The following is a 23,030-nucleotide window of genomic DNA, read 5'->3' as shown; positions in this document are numbered from 1 at the left end:
TTTGCATATTGATATTTATTAAATAGAAATTAAAATTGCAAAATTAAAATGCTGCTTTTAAAAATTCATGTGTCTTAAAACATTTTTATAAAAAATAACTTTTAAAAATGTTGGGGCTGGGGTTGTAGCTCAGTGGTAGAGCACTTGCCTTGCATGCGTGAGGCAGGGGGTTCAATCCTCAGCACCACATAAATAAAGGTATTGTGTCCATCTACAACTAAAAAAACAAAAAAAAATTTTTTTTAAATGTTGGAAGAGTATCATTGTTTTACATTTTTACAGATCAATTTAACATCCAGCTTAATAGAAAAAGGTTGGATTTTAATATCTGCTTTTGCATGTAATCTATTGAGATACAATAACTCCAGATCACCTTATGCAGGGGAAATGTTCCAAACCCTCAGTGAATGCCTGATACAGGATAATACCAAACCCTGTGTATATACTTTTTTTTCCCTGTATACACTATAATAAAGGTTTAATTTATAAACTAGGAATAGTAAGAGGTTAACAACAATAAAAATAATAAAATAATTATAACAATATTCTATAATAACAGTTGATTGGGTGGCCAACATGGCTATTAAGTAACTAATGGGCAGGTAGTGCATACAGTGGGTACACGCTGCAGAAAGCCATGATTCACAGCCTGGCTGGATGGAGCAGGATGGTATAAGATTTCATCATGCTACTCAGAATAGCATGCAATTTTAAAATTGTTATTTTCTTATTTCCGGAATTTTCCATTTAATATTTTTGCACCAAGGTTGACCATGGGTAACTGAAACCACAGTAAGCAAAAACCACTGAAAATGGTGAAACTACTGTATGTGGTTTTGGTTAAAGTGTATGGAAACATCTGGCCTCATATGTAGTTGGGGAAAGGAGTATTTTAATAGCCTTTTCAGAAAATTGTGAATATTATTTTTTATAATATGCCCAAAGTTGACAGATGATAGTTTCTTAAAGATTAGTTACAATGTGAAATTTGAATTTTTCATATACTCTTGTGTTAAAATTGGTCTACCTTTGTGCTTTGAGTCAATCCAGGACTAGCTGTGTAATTACAGGTCCCAGTGCAAAATTAAAATGCAGGACATGTTACTTAAAAATTCTTAAGAATTTCAAGAGCAATAGCAGAGCATTTAAGCAAGCACAGGGCCCCTTAAGCATGAGTTCATGGGAAAACATCCCTCAATTAATGTTTCACCCATGCATAATTTTATAACATGTTTCGGTCATTTGTGAAATGCTAGCTCATTGAGTTATGTAGATCTTCCACATGTTGGCATATTTGTTAATATCACTACTGAAGTCATTAGAAAAGCATTAACTTTGACAAGCTGTCAAGTTTGTGGTGGTGGATGCAGTATTTCCAAAATCTCAACTTTTACTTGAAAAATTGAATTTTATCATTGACAATATATACTGTTGGTTGTTTTCCTTGAAGTGACAGGCTCACTTAATTTTGGGTAAGATTTGTACCAAATACCCAAATATCAATTATCATAGTTTGTTAATGGTTCTTTCAAGCAAAAAAAAAAAAAAAAAAGGTGGTTCTTTCCATGAAAAAAGTGACTAATTCATCTTTCAAGTGGAAGTCATACTTCCCTTCCAAAAAAGATTAGGGCACAACTCAAACAAGCTTTTCCTTGATATAACTGGGAAAATGCTTTGTATATACTTAGTTTCATTTTCGTCACCTAATATTGAAAAGATGTCACACAGTGGTGAAGTTTAATAAGCTTAATCTTTACTTTGTCAAAGATGATATTAAGTGATATTGACTGGTTTTTATTTTTAATAATGTCAATGTCTGGCAGTGACAAATAAGTGACTACAAGTTTGCCACTGCCTTGAGATACCTGGCAAATTTACCCACTGTGCTTTTGCACTGTCAGTGTAAATTTCAACATACTGAAAAGGGCAGATAAGATATCAGTAATATTGTGAAAATAGTTTTGATCCTGTGAACCTCCCGGAAGGGTGTTAGGGTTTTTGAACTACTGCCCTAAATTATCTCTTCTCTCAACTCAAAAACTATGTCCTGGTAAACACCATGTTGTAAACACCATGTAAGATGTGGACACTTTCATTCACTAGGTTTATTCATGAACAAGAATGTCTGAGTTTTGTAGGGGTATCGTTTACAAGAATAATTAACTTGGTGTCCCCCAAAGCATTCCATGTTTTTTTTTTCCTATTTTGCCACATTATGTACTCATCTCATTTCCCACAATACCTGACATAAGTCATGTGATCATCAGTAAAAATATTGTCATATATTCCAGTGCATCTATGAGATTTAGTCCATGTTTTAAAACAGATTTAGCAGCTCTGTGACCTTGAAGTTACTTTACTTTTTTGGACCTAGTCTTCTTATTTCTGAAGTGGAATAATAATAGTACCTACACCATAGAGTTGTGTAAATTAAAGTCCTTAAGAGTCTGGCTCAAATGTTGGCTGCTAATATTAACACTGTACCTGTGCAGTGTGGGGCGTGGAGGGGTTGGCACTACAAGGGTAAGGAAGACATGGTCTTTGCCTTCGTGAGGAAGATGGCTGGGGACCGGTGTGATGTAGGACACAGTAGTTCTGCCTGAGCAAGCTTGAGGGAAGCTTCACAAAGGAAATATTTGAGAAAGGCCTCAAAAGCAAGTGAGTTTGCCATTCAAGGAGCCATGAGTGGATGCTTTGGGCCCAGTCACTGCACTGGGACCAGCATCGACAGAGGAGTGAGAACGACAGATAGAGAAGCAGAGTTGGCACCAGGGAGGGAGGTGGAGGGAAGGTGCCTGGGCCTGAGGATGCACGACGCGGTGGGGGGACTGGGTTGCGAGGGCCGCGAGAGGAGTTCTGACCCGTCCTCTAGACCGTGAGGAGCACGAAGGGTTCCAAGACAGGAAGCGTACCAGAAGTTTATTTTTGTAGAAGGATAACTTCAGTTTCAGTGTTAAATGAACAACAACAACAAATCCAAAAAACAGGGAAGATCCATAAATAGGCTATTCTTTGTGAAAGAGTAAGAGTAGAAAGAGAACTGGAGAGAAATTAAAGTAGAATCATCAGGTGTTAATGATGGGGCTGAGAAGAATAGGGAGAGGAGGAGGATGTGAAGACTGTTGGCTTTAGAGACTGGTAGATTTGAGCTAGGGTGAGAGGAGTTGCTTATGCACAGTGCCTGTGCGGTGAGCACCGGGGTCTGTGGCAGAGTTCCATAGGCCGTGTGCCTTGAGGTTGGGTCAGCCTCTGCCACAGAGGCACAACCATGGCAGCACGCGGGGGAGACAAGTTTATTTCTTCTTTCCATAAGGGCTGATGTGGTAGCTCCATGGTGTCGGGACCCAGGAGTTCCTATCATGCTGCTCTTGATAAGGTGTTGCCCCGTCCACATGGTCTGGATAGGCCCACTGCACGTCCACTGGGGTGTCCCTAACCAGGGAGAAGGGGGAAAAGAAGGTGAGGTTGTGAGGGAGGGAAGTTGAAAGACACAACCTGAATTTTTCACACTTTTTAAAAACTTAAGAAAAAATACGCAATTTCCCCTCTTTTCTCTTACATGCTGTTGGCTAGTACTTGGTGTTTATAGAGCCACACCTAAAACTTGGGAAATCTGAATGGTCATGTATCTAGTTGAAACACAGCTGTCACATTACTAAGAACAAAGAGAATAAGTATTGGGGACCATGAGCGTGTCTTCCATATAGTTGGGCATATAAGTTTTGAAGCTTAGGATGTACAGTCCTCTAGTGAGAGAGTCATCAGTTTATCAGTAGTGGGGTAAGATGTGTGAAGGTGAGAGATTGTGTACAGCTAGAATAATAGCAACTAATATTTGAATGTTTATTATGTTTAGTCACTGTCCTGAACTTCCACATGTTTTAACTAAGGTGTTATTGTTACCTGCATCCTCAACAAGGAAGCTGAAGCACATAGCTCATAAATGGTGGAGTCAGGATTTGAACCCAGGTTTCTGGTTTCTGAGCTCTTATGTTATATTTCCTAAAGAAAAAACCCTAGGGAAACACATTTTTAAGGTAATGCAGAGCTTATTAAGAAATAATTATTGGCAAGGAAGAATAGAAGAGAATTGCATCTTGGAAACTAAGCAAGAGTTTGAAAAAGGGTAGGGTAATGCTACAGAGAGATCAGTAATATTGAAGGCTAAGGAGAGGGGCTGTTGGATTGGGGTATTAACGGATCATTGTATGCTTTTTAAAATGTCCATTTTAGCAGGAGCTGGGAAATGAAGTCTCATTGTATTGTGTTCTGAGAACTCGAGATAAAATAATTTTCATACTTTATCTTTGAAGAAGTTTGTTTATAAAGAGAATGAATGTGGATAAGAAAAAAATAAAATTCTTTGGCCTTAGTAAACATTAATAAATCAGAAAAAAATAAGAATGTTTTGCTTTGCCTTTTGCTAAGACTTTCCTGTTCTTGATCTATCCAGAAAAACAATCTTTTTATTCTTCCCCTATGGTTTCTCTGTATATGGAATTTCACAGGCGTTGTTACTCTAACCAGCTGGTTTCTGATCGATATATCATGCCGGAATGTTTCGTCCAGCCGGGACACCTGTGTTGCGTAAGGATTTCTGAGGATAAGTGGTGGTATCGGGTTATTATCCATCGAGTGCTTGGGAAAAAGGAAGTTGAAGTTTTCTACCCAGACTTCGGAAATATTGGAACTGTTCAGAAATCCTCTCTGAGGTTCCTCAAGTGAGTTGAATTTAAAAAGAACAGTGGACAAATTAAATTTTGAATCACAATGTTGAAACTCAGTGCGACTATGATCTCTCTTCTTTTTCTCTTGGCTTCCTCTCTCCCTCCTTCCATCCTTCCCATGCATCTCTCTTCTTAGTGCAAACGTGACAACTATGTCATTTAATTTCACAGGTGGATTATAATCCCATGTCTTCTTTTACTTGGCTATGAATTTGAATGGACCATATGACTAAATTTTAGCCTCTTATTAAGAAAGCAAGTTCTTGGGGATGGCAAGTTGAAGGCCAGCCTGGGTAACTTAGCAAGACCCTGTCTCAAACAATAAGGGCCGGGAATGTAGAGTGCCCCTGAGTTCAACCCTCAGTATCCGAAAAACCAAAAACCAAAGAAAATGACTCTGGGCCATACTAAGAGGTGCCTTCATATATTCAGGAAACTTGAACCTGAATTTTTACTGTATGGTTCTCTCAAGGATTTATTTTATACTTTTTCTTCTTAGGTTGCTTTAAAGTACAAGGTATTCATTTTTAAATTGATGAATAAAATATTCTGAAATGCTGTGCATAACAAATCAAGAAGAAGAGATTTCATAAAAATGCACTTTAAACATATGATTAAATGTTCATATATTGTTGCTGCAGGTGCTGCTACACAAAGCTTCCCGCTCAGGCTATCCCTTGCTCTTTGGCTTGGGTGAGACCGGTAGAGGTATGTACTCTGGTTTTTCAGTAATTAGCAAACATCTTGAGAGTTTATTATGTTCCAAGACTGTTTCTGAGTTCTCAGGATACAAAAACAAAACACGAAACCAGCCCCCAAAAATAATCACACATGTTGTGTGGAATGGAGACACATGGACAGACATTGTTGTACTCTGCTGTATTTGCTATAATAGAGGCTCTAACAGCATGTGGTAGAGGAGAAAAAGGAAGCAGCCCCATCTCTCCAGGGTAATTGGGAAGGCTTCATAATAGAAGTGGCATCTGAGTGGAACTTCGAAGGACTATTAGAAACCAGACAAAAAAAGGAAAAGTATTCCGGGCAAAGGGAGAGTAGCATGAACGTTTCAAATTTAAGAAATTGTAATTAGTTCTGTTTGGCATGGAATATAGAATGAGCTAGAGGGGTACATGACAAACGATGTCAGAAACAGGCACAGACTTTATGTGAAGAGCGGTCAAAGCTGCTGTTATTAGGTGCCAGAGAACTGCCACGGTCAGATGAACCTTTTAAGAGAATTCTCCCATAGCAGTGTGGGGGGCGACTGGAGGGGGACAGAGCAGGAGGTGTTCGCATCTGCAGAGGCAGGTATGGTGTGTGCGGTTACAGTTATCGCAGGCCCTGACCTTTTCCCTGCAGGACCTACACATATCTGTGTGTGTTTATCACACCATAGTATCTGTTTAACCTAAATAATTTAGCAGTTGCTTACATATAAATGACTATTTAAAAATATCTCTTATTTAAAAAATACAACAGAGATTTAAAAAAATCATCTAATTCAACCACTCAGATACACACATCTTGGAAATTGTTGTGTGTCACTTCCAGTTTATTTTACTGGATGTTGGAAGTGAAGGTTTGTATAGGGCTTTTAGTGTTACCTAAAATAATCATAATATATTGTATAATATACTTTTTCATGTAGCATTTAACATAAATGTTATTCTCAATTCTAATGGATTCATAGTAATCTATTAGCTAAATATGCATTGTAAGCTGTTTAACCATTCCTTTATTGTTAGACATTTAATCTTCTAATTTTTAACTACTATAAATATGTGAAGTGTTTTGTTTTATTATTTATTTATTTATTTGCAGTACTGGGGATTGAACCCAGGGCCTTGTGCATTCTAGGCAAGCACTGTACCACTAATCTCTGACACCAGCACCCCCACCCCCACCTTTTTTGAGACAGTCTGAGTTGCCCAGATTGACCTTTAACTTGGGATCCTCCTAAGTAACTGAGATTATAGGCATGCAACACTGCAGTCAATACGATGTATGGTTTTTGTGCAAATCTGTCATCAGAATTGGTTTTTAGGGTGCACTGTAGTTTTGAATGCGTTTCTTTTTACTACTTTGGCTTCTAGGAAACTGGATGCTAAATTTGCCACCCACTTCTAACCAATGTTTATTACTCTTATATCAGTCAAATGACTTGTCTGTTTGTTGTTTTCCTTTTTTTTTTTTTTTTTTTTCCTCTTCATTTTCTTCTTATTTGCCTCCTGTACCCCTCCTGCTTAGGGCTTTTGCCCATTCTGATCACTGGAATAGCTTAGTCCAAGAAGTTTCATGGTTGCCCTTCCTGTTACTTCCTCAAAAGGGATTTTCTTCCACCACTAACTTAGAGTATGCCCTTCCCCTTGAGTCATTCATCATCACCCTGTTTTGTCTTTATTATATTGTCATTGTCTGCTGTTTTCTTATGTGCCTGTCTAAACCTAACGGTGTAAGCCCCTAAGACCAGGAACTTTGTCCTGTTCACCACTGAATCGCCAGTGCCTAGAGCAAGTTTGGTTAATGTTAAGAGCTCAGTAATTATGTTACTAACTAAATGAATTTCTCTCACTTTATTTCTATGTCTATTTTCTAATTTCAAAAATGACTAATTCTTTTGGTAATGGCAGAGGAGCGACAGAGGAATGTGATGAGACTGCGTTCCTGCAGGCAAAGTCAAAAGCAGGCAGGAAAGCAGAAGTCTCCCTTGAAAATCAAACTGTAGTGGGTCAGGTTGGGACCTCACCTTCTCAAGGGCAGTCCTCGCCCTGCAGCCTTGCTGGCTTGAAGAATTAGAAGAGATGGTTTGAGACTGACAGAACAAGTGAGGGGCAAATACTAACACACGGAGTGGGTGATTCCAAAATCCGTGTAAACATTCCTCCCAAATCCTAGGATGACTGTTAAACTTTGCAAGTACTGAGGACAACCATGTTGCTCTAGGGGAAAACCAACAGCTGGCATCTGAAGGAACTGAGCAGAGATTTCAGTTGCCTACAGACTGTGGGAGCAGGGCAGGAGACAAAATTTAGAGTGTAAGTCCAAACAACATAACTAGTTGTCACTTAATAATGGAGATACATTTTGAGAAATGAATTGATAGGTGGTTTCATTATTTTATGAACATCATACCTGTACTTACACAAACCTAGATGGTATAACCTACTACCATACCTGGACTGTGTGTATTTTTAAACACATTTAAAATTTTTATACTTGAAAACATTTTTTAATTTTAAGATTAAAATAGCCATTATGGTTTGGATATGAGGCATCCCTCCAAAACTCCTGGTAATACAGGAATATTCAGAGGTGAAATGATTCATCAGTCCATCCTAGTTTCATTGGTCAGACTGAATAGTAACTGTGGGCAGGTGGGTTGTGGCTGGAGGAGGTGGGTGACAGGGGAAGTTGCCTGGAAGGACTTGTCTCCTCTATGCCCCTGCTTCCTGACCCTGCCACGAGCCGAGCAGCTTTCCTTTCCTGGGCCCTTCCCCCATGATGTCTTGCCTCAACTTAGGCCCAGAGCAGTGGAGTTGGCCATCTACCTGTGAGCCCCAAATAAATTGTTTTTAACTTCATTTTATTTATTTGTTTGTTTATTTTGTGTGGTGCTGAGGATTGAACCCATTGCCTCACGTGTGCTAGGCGAGTGCTCCACCAGTGAGCCACAACCTCAGCCCCCACAAGTTGTTCTTTTTGGATATTTTTGTCACAACAACCCAAAAGCTAACTAAAACAATAACCCATTTTAACTTATTTTTAGCTTTTACATTTTTTTCTTTCTTTCTTTTCCTTTTAAAACTGTTTTATTAAAAACTAGGACACAAACAGACATTAGTGTAGGCCCATGGAGGGTCGGGATCAAGATATCACTGTCTTCCACCTCTGCATCTTGTCCCACTGGAAGGTCTGCAGTGGCAGGAACCCAGAACTGTCATCTGAGACACCATTCCTTCTTCTGGCATGGCAGGTCCTGAAGGACCTGCCTAAGACTGTTTTACAGTTACCTTTTTTTTTTTTTTTTTTTTTTTTTTAAAGATAGCGATATACTTCAATGATTAAAAGTCTCGTGTGGCAAGTGTATAAGCCAGTAGCATAGTTGTCCATCACTGTCATCAAGTATCATGCACTGGCAGCACAGTGGGCCCGTTTCCACCGGAAGCACCGCGAGCCTGGGCAGTGTTACGATGTTATGGCAGCTACCATGTGACTCTGCAGTATCAACTTTTCAGTTCCTTTGTAATCTTAAGGGACCACCGTCGCATACATGAGCTTTTATTGAGCAAAATATTGTTAAGTGGTGCCTAACACCGGGAGGACTGAGGGCATACGTCAGGGGCAGAGCACGTGTGACCCTGAATTCCATCCCCAGCTCAGCAGAACAACAACAACTAGGATATTTTGTCACCCTCATTCTTGATACAAGAAATACTACAGGATGCTCTTCTAGCTCTGAATGGAAAGGAAAGCGGATGGTAACTGAGATCTACAGGCAGGAACCAAGATTATGGAAAACAGTATGTGGAGAAATATAAAACTGTTTTATTCTCAGAATTTCTTTGGGAAACATAGAATTTTTAAAAGTAAAATTATTACATTTATTTTGGCATTTATAACATGTTGATATGTATTTATCCCCAAAGTCTTCATGCAGTTTTGAGCTTTATTATCTTCAGAAGCATAAATGCCACAAGCTTCAAAAATATTATTTGAAACTTTAATTTTTAACATACACTTGTTTGTATGTTATTTTGTGAATTTTGACTAGCAAATTTGCAGTGTTAATATTTTGTTTCATTTAACTTCTGCCCACTCCTTGGGACTGGCGTAAAAAAATTAAAATGCAGTATTTGTGGTAGAATTTTTTTCTATTCCTCCTGGAGATAATTTTGATGTCATATTTTTAGGGAATGTGTTCTTTTTACTTAGTTTCATTTATTGGCATAATTGTTACATCTCCCTGGTCTTTTTTTTTGGCGGAGTGGCGGGGTAGTGCTGGGTATTGAACACCAGGTCTTCTGCATGTCAAGCAGGGACTCTTACCACTCAACCACATCCCCAACCCTTTTAAAATTATTATTTTTTTTTCTTTTGAGACAGAGTCTTGCTAAGTTGCCTTGACTGGCCTTAAACTTGTCATTCTCTGGCCTCAAGCCACCTGAGTAGCTGGGACTTATAGGCATGTACCATCTGTGGGCCTTTATGATGGCCAAGTCCATGCATTTAAGGGCTGGGAGCAGTACAGGGTTATACTCCAGGCTTCCTTCTGGGGCAGCAGGCATGCACCAGAATGCGTGGCCTACATTCTTTTCTTCTTGATGCCAGCAACTGTAGTGGTGTGCCCTTTTATATGCCAATTATTGTTTATTAGTATCTTCTCTCTTCTTTCATGATCCAAAGAGAAAGGTATTTACCATTTGATTAGTTTTTTCCATGAACCAGCTAATCTGTAACTAATAAGAGGAGAAGGAATGGTGGCAACTGTCACAGTGGTAGTTGATTCTGACAGGAGACATCAATGGAGACTAAGATTGGTGGATTGAAGTTTGATATAGAAGAGGAATATGTCCCACAAAGAGGGAAATGGTGACTTTATTTTTTTGGTACTGGGTATTGAACCCAGGGGTGCTTTATTGTCAAGCTACATCTCCAGCCCTTTTTTATTCTGACATAGTCTTGCTAAGTTGCTTAAAGCCTTACAATTGCTGAGGCTGGCCTCTAACTTGGAATCCTCCTGCCTCAGCCTCCTGAGTCATTTGGGATTACAGGCATGTGCCACTGTGCCCAGCTGTTTGTGTGAATTTATGCTCATTTTTCCTATATTTTTTTTATTGGACCTTTTTAAAATCTTAGTTTCTTACTTTTGGCTAAATCTTGCAAATTCCCAGTCATTGTCTCTTCAATTATTATCTATCCTCTATATTCTTATTTTTATTATCTGTTTCTACCTCTTTTTCCAAGGCCATAAGTAAAAGTGTTAAACTTTTTCAGTTTTTCTTTCACATCTTTTAACTCCCTTCTGTATTTTATACTCATCTGTTTTCCTACACTGGGTTTTTTTTGTTTTTTTTGTTTTTTTTTTAACAAATTATCTTCCCCTTTGTAATTTACTCTTTAATCCTATATAATCTGCTACTGAATTAATCTGTGAAGATTTTAGTTTCTGTTTTTATATTTTTACTTTATAAAACTTCTCAGTTATGCTATATTAGTTTTTATAGATTGCTGATATCTGCAGAAGCTTTCAGACTAAGCTGGGTTGTGTTTTTGGAGGGGGAATTTTGCTTTAAGCACAGTAAGTTTAGTTTTATAATTTGTCTAGAAATTGTCCAAGATTTTAAGGGTTTGTTGCAGTTTTATGGTTTCTACTTGTTCTTCTGATTCATTGCTTATGTGCTTTTTATCTTTGCCTGTGTGCTGCTCATTGTCTTTAAAAAAATTTAAGAATGGTTGAGTGATGCGTGCTGAGCTCACCTGTCTCTGGAGAGGGTTTATGTTCCCTTCTGACAGGTGTTTAGCAGTTCCACCAGCATGGAACCATATTAATTTAAATTGACAACATGAGGATTTATGGACCACTCTGGTGATGTGAAAATTGAACTCCAAACCCATGTGAAGGCTGATTTCTTTCTCTCCCTGCTTACCTGAGACTGTATCCTGCAGGACTCAACATAGTGAAGGAAAACTTTTCTAGAGACTCCCTGCTATAGTGGACCCTGGCTTTGCTATCTGTACCCTTCGTAAGGTTCAAATTTGCCTAGATTAGGAGGTACCTTTAATATAAAAGCCATTCCCACTTTCCCTTCAGTTTTGGCCTGATAATTTGTTACTAACTTGCTAGTTCTTTGATTATCTGAGCATATTAAAAATTATATTTTACCTAGACTTTTAGGTTTTATTTTTTCCTATGGGAGGGTTCGCCTAATGATATATTTCTAAAATGGTAGTTCCTCACCAAATAATTACTTTTCATCATTTTTTTAATTTTGACTTTTCTCATCCTCAGATCATAAATATCTTGTGTATCATTCTAGTTATTGTATGGTTTTATTTTTCCACTTTAAACTCCAGTGCATTGGGAGTTCATTTTTATAAATGGTACTGTAACTCATGTTGAAATCAATCACCTAAATCTAATGTTTTTATTATATTTCAGGAACACTGGACATCCAGAGCTATTTTGCAGTTCCAGAAGTTGTGTGGTCTGAAGCCATTAGTAGGAGTAGTGGATGAATACATTGATGGGATCCTTAACATTTTTCTGTGCGACACATCCTCACATGAAGACGTCTATTTCCATCATGTCTTAAGAGCAGAAGGCCATGCTATCGTATGCCGAGAAAATGTCCCTTCCAAGGTAGAGCAATCTGGGTGCATTTTGCAACATATTTTGTTTGCTCTCAACACTTAAAGGTTTTAGTGTTCATTGTTTTTAGAGCCATTTGTTACATTGCTGACTTTTTAATGCAGAACACTCTCAATTTTCAGATGACCATAAAAACCACATTTGGCTAATTGTCCTTTAGAATGTGAATACTTTTGCCATGTGTGGTGACACACACCTGTAATCCTGGTGGTTTGGGAAGCTGAGGCAGGATAATCACAAGTTCAGAGCCAGCCCCAGCAACTTAGCAAGACTCTGTCTCAAAAAATAAAAAGGGCTGGGGATGTGGCTCAGTGGTTAAGTGCTCCTGGGTTCAATCCCCAATACCCCAGTGCCCCCTAAAAAAAGATTGACTATTCTCTCTCACTCCAAAGTATTTCAAAGTGTTTAGTTATCTAAGGTCATCCTAGAGAAAAGCAGCACTCTTATTTTACATTATTGATTAGATTATTGATAGGTTGTTAGTGATCTATCGATAGTGATAGGTGGATCACTGCTAATATTGATGTTAATTTTTATAGCTAGGTAAAAGTGTCAATATGGACACTTTTAATTTAACTATTAAATTTGGAAGATAATATATCTCCATAGCACTTGAAAATTATGAGATACAAACTTTTGTCCTTTCTTTTTTGGATAATTAAACCCTTCTTCTTTTTTAAAATTTTTCTATTTTTATCCAGGGCTTCAGAGACCTAAACCCTTTAGCTTTATACACTCAACCCAGTGGAGGGCCAGATAAAGTTGTCTTGACAGAACTGGGTTATTCTTCCCAGCAGCACTATTTTAATGAAGACCGAGAGATAAGTCCACGATCCAAAGAGAGTGATTTCCATACCCTGGTAAGAAGTTTTTGCAAATATTTTAATAATTCCTTTAATCAACTCTAGTTATCCTCATTTTACTGAGGTTTTCCAAACTTTGGAAATTTTGCACAGTGATCTTAACAATTAACTTGTCTCTCATTGTTTGACAGTTTAAACCTTTGCAGTATTTGCGCTTCCTTGTGTGGTTGTGACTTCACTTCTCTAACCCAAATGTTGTCCTTCATCCTTGCTGCTCAGGTTCTTCTTCAGATGTTCTGATTTCTTTCTCCTTTAATGTTTGCCCACCCTCTCCATCCACTGTGGCAACAGTGTTACTATAGCATCCTCTTATTATGCATTGTTCTAGATGCATAGTAACAACATTTTTTGAACTTGTACCACCTCACAGGCACTGTTCTGAGTGCTCACATGTATGGGAATTCAACCTACGGATCGACCTTCCCATTCTAGATAAAGGAAAGTGAAGCTCATGCTAAGAACTTAATGTTTCTTGAACAGAACAACAAAGATGATGGGTTTTTTTTAGTAGCTATTTACTAATTAGAAAAGATAAAAAGACCTTTTTAAAAAAATTTTTAGTTGCAGATGAGCACAATGTCTTTATATATTTATGTGGTGTTGAGGATCCAACCAAGTGCCCCATGCATGTGAGGCAAGCTCTGTACCATTGAGCCACAACCCCAGCCCCCAAAAAGACCATTTTGATTGCTGGGAGATTACTCTGTTACAAAACAACGGGTATTAACGTTGTATGTTCAAAACAATCTGAGAATTTTAGATGTCTAGTTAACGTTAAAATTAATTGGGCTTGGTTTGGTCCATAACAAACCTGAACTATTCTGTCATTCTAACTGGGTTTAGAAGAGTTACACTTCCTCATCTTAAATAGTGAATTGAATTCAACCTTTAATATTTTTAGACTATCTTATCGGTTGATGTCTTCAGATAATCATTGTTCAGACCTAGAAATATAGGAAGACTCTTTCCTGTACAAAGGGATAAAACTCCCCCAGCCCTCCCCAGTCCACGCTGTGATTTAGCAGGACTGCCATATGCTACCCCCGCCCGCCTCCCCTAACTGTCTTGTGAGCGTCCTGGCAGTTCCTGCCCTCTCTCGGTCGCGCCTTCCCGGACACCCTCCCACTACTGTGGGCCACTTCTCTGTGACGGTGCACGGTGCACAGATCGCACGGTCACGACCTGCTGGTGTTTCCTCTTGTATGTTTTGCTTCCTTCAAAGTTGAGACCTGTTACATCCTTCAGCAAACTATCCATAGACATTTGGTCATATGTGCTCAAAAATGTTTTTTGCCTGAAGTCGTTTTCTAGAATGGGAAGGCCTAGGGTCAGGGATAAAGTTAGAAAATAAAGTAGCATTTGAATGAACCATAGCAAAATATCCAACCAAAATTTATAGTTGTGTAGGTTTTGGAAACAACATTAATATAGAAGACAAAATATTTTTCTTTCATATCTACTAGAAAGATATTAATGATGAAAAATGTTTAAGTCATCTTAAATCTGTGTCAAAGGAGCCATTAAAGGATTCTGAATCCAGTTATTTGAAAACCCACAAGAGCTGTGAAGATCTAAAGTGGTCTGTTCCGGAGCCAAAGGATCCGAAGGAAGAAAATGAGGTAGGAGAGGAAAGGTGGTTTTTTTAAAAAAATATAATTAATTCACAAATGAAGGAGACTGAAATAAAATAACTTTTTAAGCTCCGCTGCTTTTAGTGTCATAGATCATCTCCCACAGATGAATTATAAATTCTGTCTTCAGCAGTCTCCAAGACCAACATTATGGGAACATAACCTCGATTGTGGAAAAGAAAGGCATCACCTGTCTTTGATGTGCTAGTTATTCTCCTGTACCTTTGTACCATCTTCAAGAATTGTGCAGCACCTAAACCCTGGGATTGAGAACAATACTAGGGAAAAAGGTTTATGACTTTTTTGGAGAGCATATTTTATCTTTACTTTAGTAAAATATTTATGTATCCATAGCCTAGAGTCCCCCATGACCATTTCTCCTTTATAGCCTGTATTCCAAAACAACCATTTTCATCTCTTTTAGCTACTACTTTTGGAATTGCCTCTATTCCTTTAATTACGTACTTATCATTTTCTGATTTCTCAGTTTTATGTATCTCTGGACTTCCCACTACGAAAGCTGAGGGTTTAGTTCTCTTTGATCCCTTCTCCCCACCACACACACATATAGCCTTTGTGTCCCCTCCCCCACCATCCATCTTACTAATCGAGTGTCAGTCTTTCCATTAGATCACCACCCACATGTGCATTCTTTTTTTTTTTTAATATTTTTAGTTATGAATGGACACAATGCGTTTATTTATATGGTTCTGAGAATCGAACCCAGTGCCTCACACGTGCTAGGCAAGCACTCTACCACTGAGCCACGATCCCAGCCCCACATGTGCATTCTTATGACTGTAAATGCTGTTCATGGCTCAGGCACATAGTATGCTATGACACCTTTTCCTTTCCTGCATAATTTGTACTTTGTGTTAATATCTTTCTTTTTAAACTAATATATAGTAAAATTTACTTTCTTTTGGTGTAATTTTCTGTCAGGTTTTTTTTTTTTTTTTTTTTTTTTTTTTTTTTTTTTTGCGGTACTGGGGATCGAACTCAGGGCCTTGTGCTTGCAAGGCAAGCACTCTACCGACTGAGCTATCTCCCCAGCCCCTTTCTGTCAGTTTTAATGCACAAGTAGTTTTGTGTAACCACCACAATCAGCATGCAGAATGATTTCATCAGTCTGAAGTAACTCCCTTGTGCTACCCTTTTTAATCAGTCTCCTCCATGTTCCTGACCCCATGCAACTACCCTCTCTCTTGTTTTACCTTTTTAGAACCATCATGTACGTGGAACCACACAGTGTGTAACCTTTAGGACTGGTATCATTCATTCTTCCAAGTGGTTGGATGTAGCAATTTCATATCAAAGCTTTTGACTGCCGAGTGTGGACTTACTGTATGGATGTACCATGCTTGCATATTTTCACCCACTAAAGAACATTTGGGTTGTTTCCAGTTTGGGATAATTATGCATAGAACTGCTACAAGTATTTGTGTACAGGTTTTTATGTGAACATAAGCTTCATTTAAATAGGGCAAATGCCTGGGAGTGGGATTGCTGGGTCACATGATACACGTTTACTAAACTGTTCTCCAGAAAGGCTGTACAAGTTTGCATTCCCACTAGCAATCTGTTAGTTCTAGTTATTCTGCACTGTTGCTAGCACTGCATATCACCAGTAATTTCAATTTTCACCATTCTGTTAGGTGTGTGGTTGTAGTACCATATGGTTTATTTTGCATTTCCTAATGACTGATGTTGTTCAACATTTTTTTTGTGCTTACTTGGCATCCATACATCCTTTCTGGGGAAATGTCTGTTCAGGTCTTTTGCCCATTTGTTGATTGAGTCATTGATTTTTTGTTTTAATGTTTTGAGAATTTTTAATATATTTTGGATGCTATTCCTGTGTCAGATTCCACTTGTAGTTCATCTTTTCATTCTTTTAGTAGTATATTTCATGTAGCAAAAGGTTTTAATTTTGGGAAGGTTAAGATACCAACTTTTTTCTATGTACAGTGTTGCCAATATTGAGAAATCTAAATTAATTTTAGGGGGAAGTATGGGGTTAAGACAGGATTTATTTTGTTGCACGTGAATGTTTAGTTGTTTAAATACCATTTGTTGAGAAGACTATCCTATCTTCATTGAATTTCCTTTAAAGCATTACCAAAATTCAGTTGTCCTTATTTGTGTGTGTGTGTGTGTGTGTGTGTGTGTGTGTGTGTGTGTGGTGTGCTGGGGACTGAACCCAGGGCCTTTCACATAATAGGCCCTGATCTACACTGATCTACAACCCCACCTAGTCATCCATATTTGTATGAGTCTATTTCTAGACTGTGTTCTGTTCCATTGATCTGTTATGTTCATCCCTTTATTGGTACCACATTTTGATTACTGGGTTTATAGGACCTTTTAAAGTCAGGTAGTATGACTCTTCTTTTTCTTTTCTTTTCTTTTCCTTTTTTTTTTTTTTTTTTTTTTGCTGTGCTGGGGATCAAACCCAGGGCTTTGTGCTTGCGAGGCAAGCATTCTACCGACTGAGCTATCTCCCCAGCCCTTATCCTTTTTCTTTAAAAAAAACAAAAACAGATATATATATATATATGTACATAAATACATATATATGTATATATGGACACAATACAGATGGACACAATACAGATGGACACAATGCCTTTATTTTATTTATTTTTAAGTGGTACTGAGGATCGAACCCAGTGCCTCACACATGCTAGGCAAGCGCTCAACTACTGATCTACAACCCCAACCCTATTTTTTCCTTTTTCACAGTTGTTTTTAATATTCTAGTTCCTTTTATTTCCTTGTAAGTTTTAGAATTAGTATATCTGTATCTGAGATTTTGGTTGGAATTATGTTAATTTGTGGATGAATTTGAAGAAAGTTGAAATACCTGCCTATTAATTTTTCTTTTTTTATCTTTATCATGCTGCTATAATTTTCAGTATGCAGAAACTACATGTGTTCCAGTAGCTTTATACCTAAATATTTTATTTATCTTGGGAGCTATTTTTCAGATTTCATATTTTCATTGCTAATATATAGAAATTATTTTTTTATTTTGAACTTTTATCCTGTGGACTAGCTGAACTCACTTATTCTAGGAGTGCTTTGGGATTTTCACATAGATGGTAGTACAGTTTTCTTTCTTTCTAACCTATATAGTTTTAATCTATCTTCCTGCCTTCCTTTGGCTAGGATTTCAAATGCTGTTTGAGCAGGAATGTGAGAAAGGGTATCCTTGTACTCCTGAAAGGTTTTACCATGCATGAATGTTGAATCTTGTTGAATCACTTTTGCATATATTGATATGATCTTGTTCTCTCTTTTATTCTATTAATACTCTATTACCTTAGATATTGGATAGTGAACCCTATTTAGTCATGGTGAGTTATTCTTTTTATATATTGCTGGATGCCATTTCCTGATATATTATTGAAGATTTTTCTGTCTGTCTTCATGAAAGCTATTGGTCTGTATTTTCTGGAAAAGATTAAATCAAATTGATTTTATTTCCTTTTTTGTTTTATTTTTATCAACTTTATTTTTATCTATTTATGGTATACAACATGAAGTTTTAATATATGTATAGATTGTGGAAAGGCTAAATTAAGCCTTATCTCCCATACTTTTTTTTTTTTTTTTTTTTTTTTTTTTAGTGAGAACATTTAAAATCTTTCTTAGCAGTTTTCAGGTATATGACATGTTATTAACTGCAGTCACCATGATGAATAATAGATTTCTTGACTTATTTGTCCTGTCTACTGAAATTTGTGTCCTTTGACCAATATCTCCCCAATTTCCCCATCATTTTACTGTTTCTATGAATTCACTTTTTTTTTAGATTCAACACACAAGTGGGAATATATGTTGTCATCTGTGCCTGGCTTATTTCAGTTAACATAATGTCTTCCAAGTTGTCCATTTTGTCACAATGATGGGATTTCCTTCTGTTTTAAGGCTGAATAGTATTCCGTTATGTATATACCACATTTTGTTAAGACCTTCATCTATTGATGAATGCTTAAATTGATTATATTTTGGTTCTGAGTAAAGCTGCAGCAAACATGGGAGTACAGATATATTTTCAAGACACTGGTTTCATTTCCTTTGGATTTACACCCATTAGTGAGGTTTCTGAATCATATAGTAGTTTTGTTTTTAATTTTTTGAGGAACCTCCATACTTACATAATGTCTGTATTAATTTTTGTTCTCATCAGTAGGGTATAAGGGCTTTTTTCCACATCCTCACCAATACTTTTGTCTTTTTAGTAATTCATTTAGTAATTCTAACTGGTATTGAGATGATGATTTTTTTGTAGTTTAAATTTGCATTTCTCTGATAATTAGTGGTGAACATTTTTTCATATGCCTGTTGGAATTTTGTATATCTTCTCTTGAGAAATATCTGTTTAGGTCCTCTACTCATTTTTAAAAATCAGGTTGTTTTCTCACTTTGAATTGTTTACATTTCTTATATATTTACAAAATTAACCTCATATTAGATGTATCATCCACAAATATATTCTCGCTTTCCATAGGCTGTCTTTCAATCTGTTTGTTTGCTTTGCAGAAATTTTTTGTTTGATGTAATCTCATTTGTCTATTTTTGCTTTTTTTGCCTGTACTTTTGGGGTCATATCCAAAAAAAAATCATTGTGCAGACCAGTGTCATGGGACTTTTCCCCTTTGTTTTCTTGTAATAGTTTTACTGTTTTAGGTCTTACATTTAAGTGTTTAATTCACATCGAGTTGATACTCATATGTGATGTGAGATAAGGGTTTAAGTTCATTCTTCGTGTATAGATATCCAGTTTTCTCAGTACCATCTGTTGAGACACTATACTTTCCCCATTGTGTGTCTGGGTATCTTTGTGGAAAATCAGTTGACTGTAATGCATGGATTTATTTCTGGAATTTTTTGCTCTACTTCATTTGTCCATTTGTCTGCTTTTATGTCAGTACCATGCTCCATGTGTTAGCTCTTGTAGGATTTGTGCCTTTACATATATATTTCAGAGTAAGTTTTTGCATACAAATGCCTTTCTGGGTTTTCCATAGATATTTCTTAACAGTATTTGATTAATTTTGAAGAAAATTAACATCTTTATTATATTGACTCTTCTAACATATGAAAGTTGCATATCTCTCCATTATTTTAAGTCTTTGATTTCTTATCTCTGCGTTTTGTAGTTTTCAGTATGTAGGTTCTGTATATGTTTTGTTAAGCGTAGATACAATGTTATTTGGTGTGATTGTAAATGGGGTGTTTTTACTTCCAGTTTCTACGTAGTCATTGCTGGTGTATAGAAATGAAGTTGATAGTTTTGTGCCAGTCTTGTATACTGCAGCCTTCATCACTTAGGAGGGGTTTTTTGTTTTGTTTTGGTAGATTATTTGGGGTTTTCTTAGTCATGCCATCTACAGATAAAGTTAGTTTTATTTTTTCATTTCTGATCTGTGTGACTTTCATTTCTGTTCCTTGCCTTGTTGCACTGGGCAGAGCTTCTAGCACTATGTGGGATAAGAATGATGAGAGACAGATTTTCACTCCTTGTCTTGGAAAATACCAAAGATATTAGCTGTGAGTTTTGTACAGATGTTCTTTACAAATTGAGGAAATTCCCCTCTATTCTTATTTTTCTGAACTTTTTTGGCATTTTATCTGTTTTATTATACCTGTTTGTGTAGGGTTTTGATTTTTTTCAGTGGTTGGTTTAGGAATTAAAGTATAAATCCTGACCTCTTTTTAAAGTGGACTTAATCAGTTACCACTGAACAGCATGTCAGTATCTTACCATCATGTTTTTTACTTCTTTCTGCTTCCTTGCATACATTGAAATTTCATAATTTATATTTCTTGCTTTCCATATTCACTATATTTTTAAAATTGAAGAGAAGAGTCTATCATATTTACCCATTTCATTTCTTTTATTCTTCTTTTTTCAGTGTTCCAGGTTTCCTTCTGATATCATCTCCTTTCTGTCCAAAGAATTGGAATTCTTTTTAGTGTAGGTCTGCTGACAATAAATCTTAGTTTTCTTTATTGAGCATATATTTATATGCTAAAGAATGTTTTAAAAATATGAGAGGTATTTTTGCCAAATAGAGGCCTTGTTTGCTATTGCTTTTTTTTTTTTTTCCCAAACACTTTAAGTTTCTTATTTTCACCTCCTTCAGGAATTCATAGTTTCTGATACAAAATTCACAGCAATGATATAGTTCTTTATATGTAATATTTCATTTTTCTCTGGCTACATTCAAGGTAGTGTCTGCCTTTAGTTTTCAGCAGGTCAATTATGACTTGTCTAGGCATGAATTTCCTTGGGTTTATGGTATTTGGGATTTACTAAACTTGTAGGTTTATGTCTTTGGAAATTTTTAACCATACTTATTCAAATTATTTTCGCCATTGTACTCTTCTTTTTAGAACTTTAATTACACAAAATTAAATATTTTGATATTGTCTCTTAGTTTCTGAGGCTTTAAAAAAATATTTTGGGCTTTTTTCCCAATATTTTTTTCTCTGTTCAGATTTGATAATGTTTATGGATCTGTCCTCAAGTTCACACGCCTTTTCCTTTTATCTCTATCCTGTTATATTGAAAAGAGGGCCAGCAATATCAATATTCAATATAAAAACCATCTAATTTCTCTTTCTTATTGTGCTCATTTTGCTCCCAGTTTTACCCTCCAAAAGTCTTTCTCGGCCCTCTGGAAGACCCTCTGGTCTTCCGGCAGGTAGAAGAGGTATAGTTGCCTGAGTCCTTGCAAAAGGCAGAGGTTTGAAGGTCTCACTACTGCTCACACTGACTTTTAACTGGTGTTCTTGTTTTCATTCCCATTTTACCCCTCTTTTAAAAAAACTTATAGTGCATTTCCTGAACTTTTAGGGTATTGTATAAATTTGTGTTGCTTCTCAGTTTTTCTTACTATAACCTCAGGAGTCTGCTTTATTGGGATTCCTTCATCAGTTGACAGTTGTCTGCTTTCCTATATCCAGAATGTAGGTGGTTTTTTCTCCTCTTTTATTCTCTTTGACCATGGAGTTTGTATTTTTAATCTCTTTGTTTTTGTTTTGGTGGCATTTCAGGAAGAAAAGAATAATAAATAGCAATAAATTGTGTATTTAAACTGCCATCTTTACTTGGAGTCATGAAACATTATAAAACTAAGTTTTAAAATATACTCATAAGGAAATATAAAATATAGTTTTTATTTGTCCTCTGATACATTCTAGGATGAGATCCCCACTGGAATGCCATGCCTGGAGTCAGTGACCATAGGTGATGATATCTGGGATGAGAACTGGCTACCACTGCAGGCTAAAATAGGAAAAGGAGGCGATTCTGCCTCCCACTTATTTACCTCAAGCCTCGGTGGAAAGAAGCAATGTCCTCCATGTGAAGAAATGCCACAGAAGGTTAGACCCTTGGGATAACAGAAAGCAAATCACTACTGAAAAGGGGAAACTTAAATTTAGATGTCCAAGCCTTAAAAAAATCTTTGTATTCAGGAATTTAAAAGAATTTGTTAGGTCCTAATTCATAGAAATACATGATTTTTTAAAACTAATGGTATTGGTACATAAGTGAGCAGAGGATCCAGCAAAGGGAAATAAACCCCAGGCTTATTGTGTATATCTGCCTATCTGTTTTATCATTGGCCACCCAATCAGAGTTTTAGGATCTATAAACAAAGTCAAGAAACTGTTCTGAAATTTATTTTTGTTGCATTAGTCTTGTACTATAACCTTGGGGTTTCTGCAGTCAGGGTATTTGCTCATCTTGTGCCTAACTATATATTTGAAATGTGTTTTTCACTACCTCTAAGAAAGAAGAAATATTTGTGAGAAAGAAGATGCACTTAAGTTGCTCCTTAGTATTATGCCTTTTAAGTACTAGGTGATCATGTAAAATCATGTAGCCATGAAAATGATGTTAAACAGTACAAACAGGTTGTACAGAAGGAGGAGAGTCACAGTGATGTAGAAAGTTAATCCAGACCTTTCATGTTCAATACACGTTTCTTCCAATGCCCACGTTATCCTCTTTTTTGATCATGTGCTACTATTCAGTTTATTGTTGTTTTTCCTTTATCTTCTAGGATTGGTGTTTTCCTACACCCAAAGATATATGGGATGATTCCTGGCAGCCTTCAGGCCTTGTGAATGGACTGAAAGTAGAAATTAAAAAACAAGAAGAGTTGGATACTCAAGAAAAAAGTACTGGTACAACCAAGATTCAAAAGGTAAATGTCTGATGCGGAGAATGCAGGACAGTGGTAGCACATGTGCTCAGCAGGTGTGAGGCCCTGAGTTCAGTCCTCAACTCTGCAAAAGAAAACACTGAAATAATAAAGAATAAACTACACTCTAGACATCAGCATAGAACTGGAAGAAAAATGTATACCATCATTAAATTCTCAGATAACATAAAAAAAGATTAAAAAAGATGTGTCCAATTTTA

General features: G+C 36.8%; 1 protein-coding gene across 1 annotated transcript in view; it reads left to right on the top strand.

The window, feature by feature from the left end:
- The window catches only part of Tdrd5 (tudor domain containing 5), a 68,979-nt gene that overhangs the window by 27,970 nt on the left and 17,979 nt on the right, over positions 1-23,030 (top strand). Inside the window, exons 9-15 of the mRNA XM_047521147.1 lie at positions 4,509-4,721; positions 5,369-5,435; positions 11,887-12,087; positions 12,798-12,956; positions 14,423-14,578; positions 21,803-21,985; positions 22,669-22,812. Coding sequence (XP_047377103.1) covers positions 4,509-4,721; positions 5,369-5,435; positions 11,887-12,087; positions 12,798-12,956; positions 14,423-14,578; positions 21,803-21,985; positions 22,669-22,812 — 1,123 coding nt within the window. The remainder of the gene's footprint in view (positions 1-4,508; positions 4,722-5,368; positions 5,436-11,886; positions 12,088-12,797; positions 12,957-14,422; positions 14,579-21,802; positions 21,986-22,668; positions 22,813-23,030) is intronic.

This window comes from Sciurus carolinensis, chromosome 12, assembly GCF_902686445.1.
Source record: "Sciurus carolinensis chromosome 12, mSciCar1.2, whole genome shotgun sequence".
Lineage (NCBI taxonomy): Eukaryota > Metazoa > Chordata > Mammalia > Rodentia > Sciuridae > Sciurus > Sciurus carolinensis.
The sequence above is the reverse complement of the archived record's forward strand: the minus strand, read 5'-3'. Positions and strand labels throughout refer to the sequence as shown.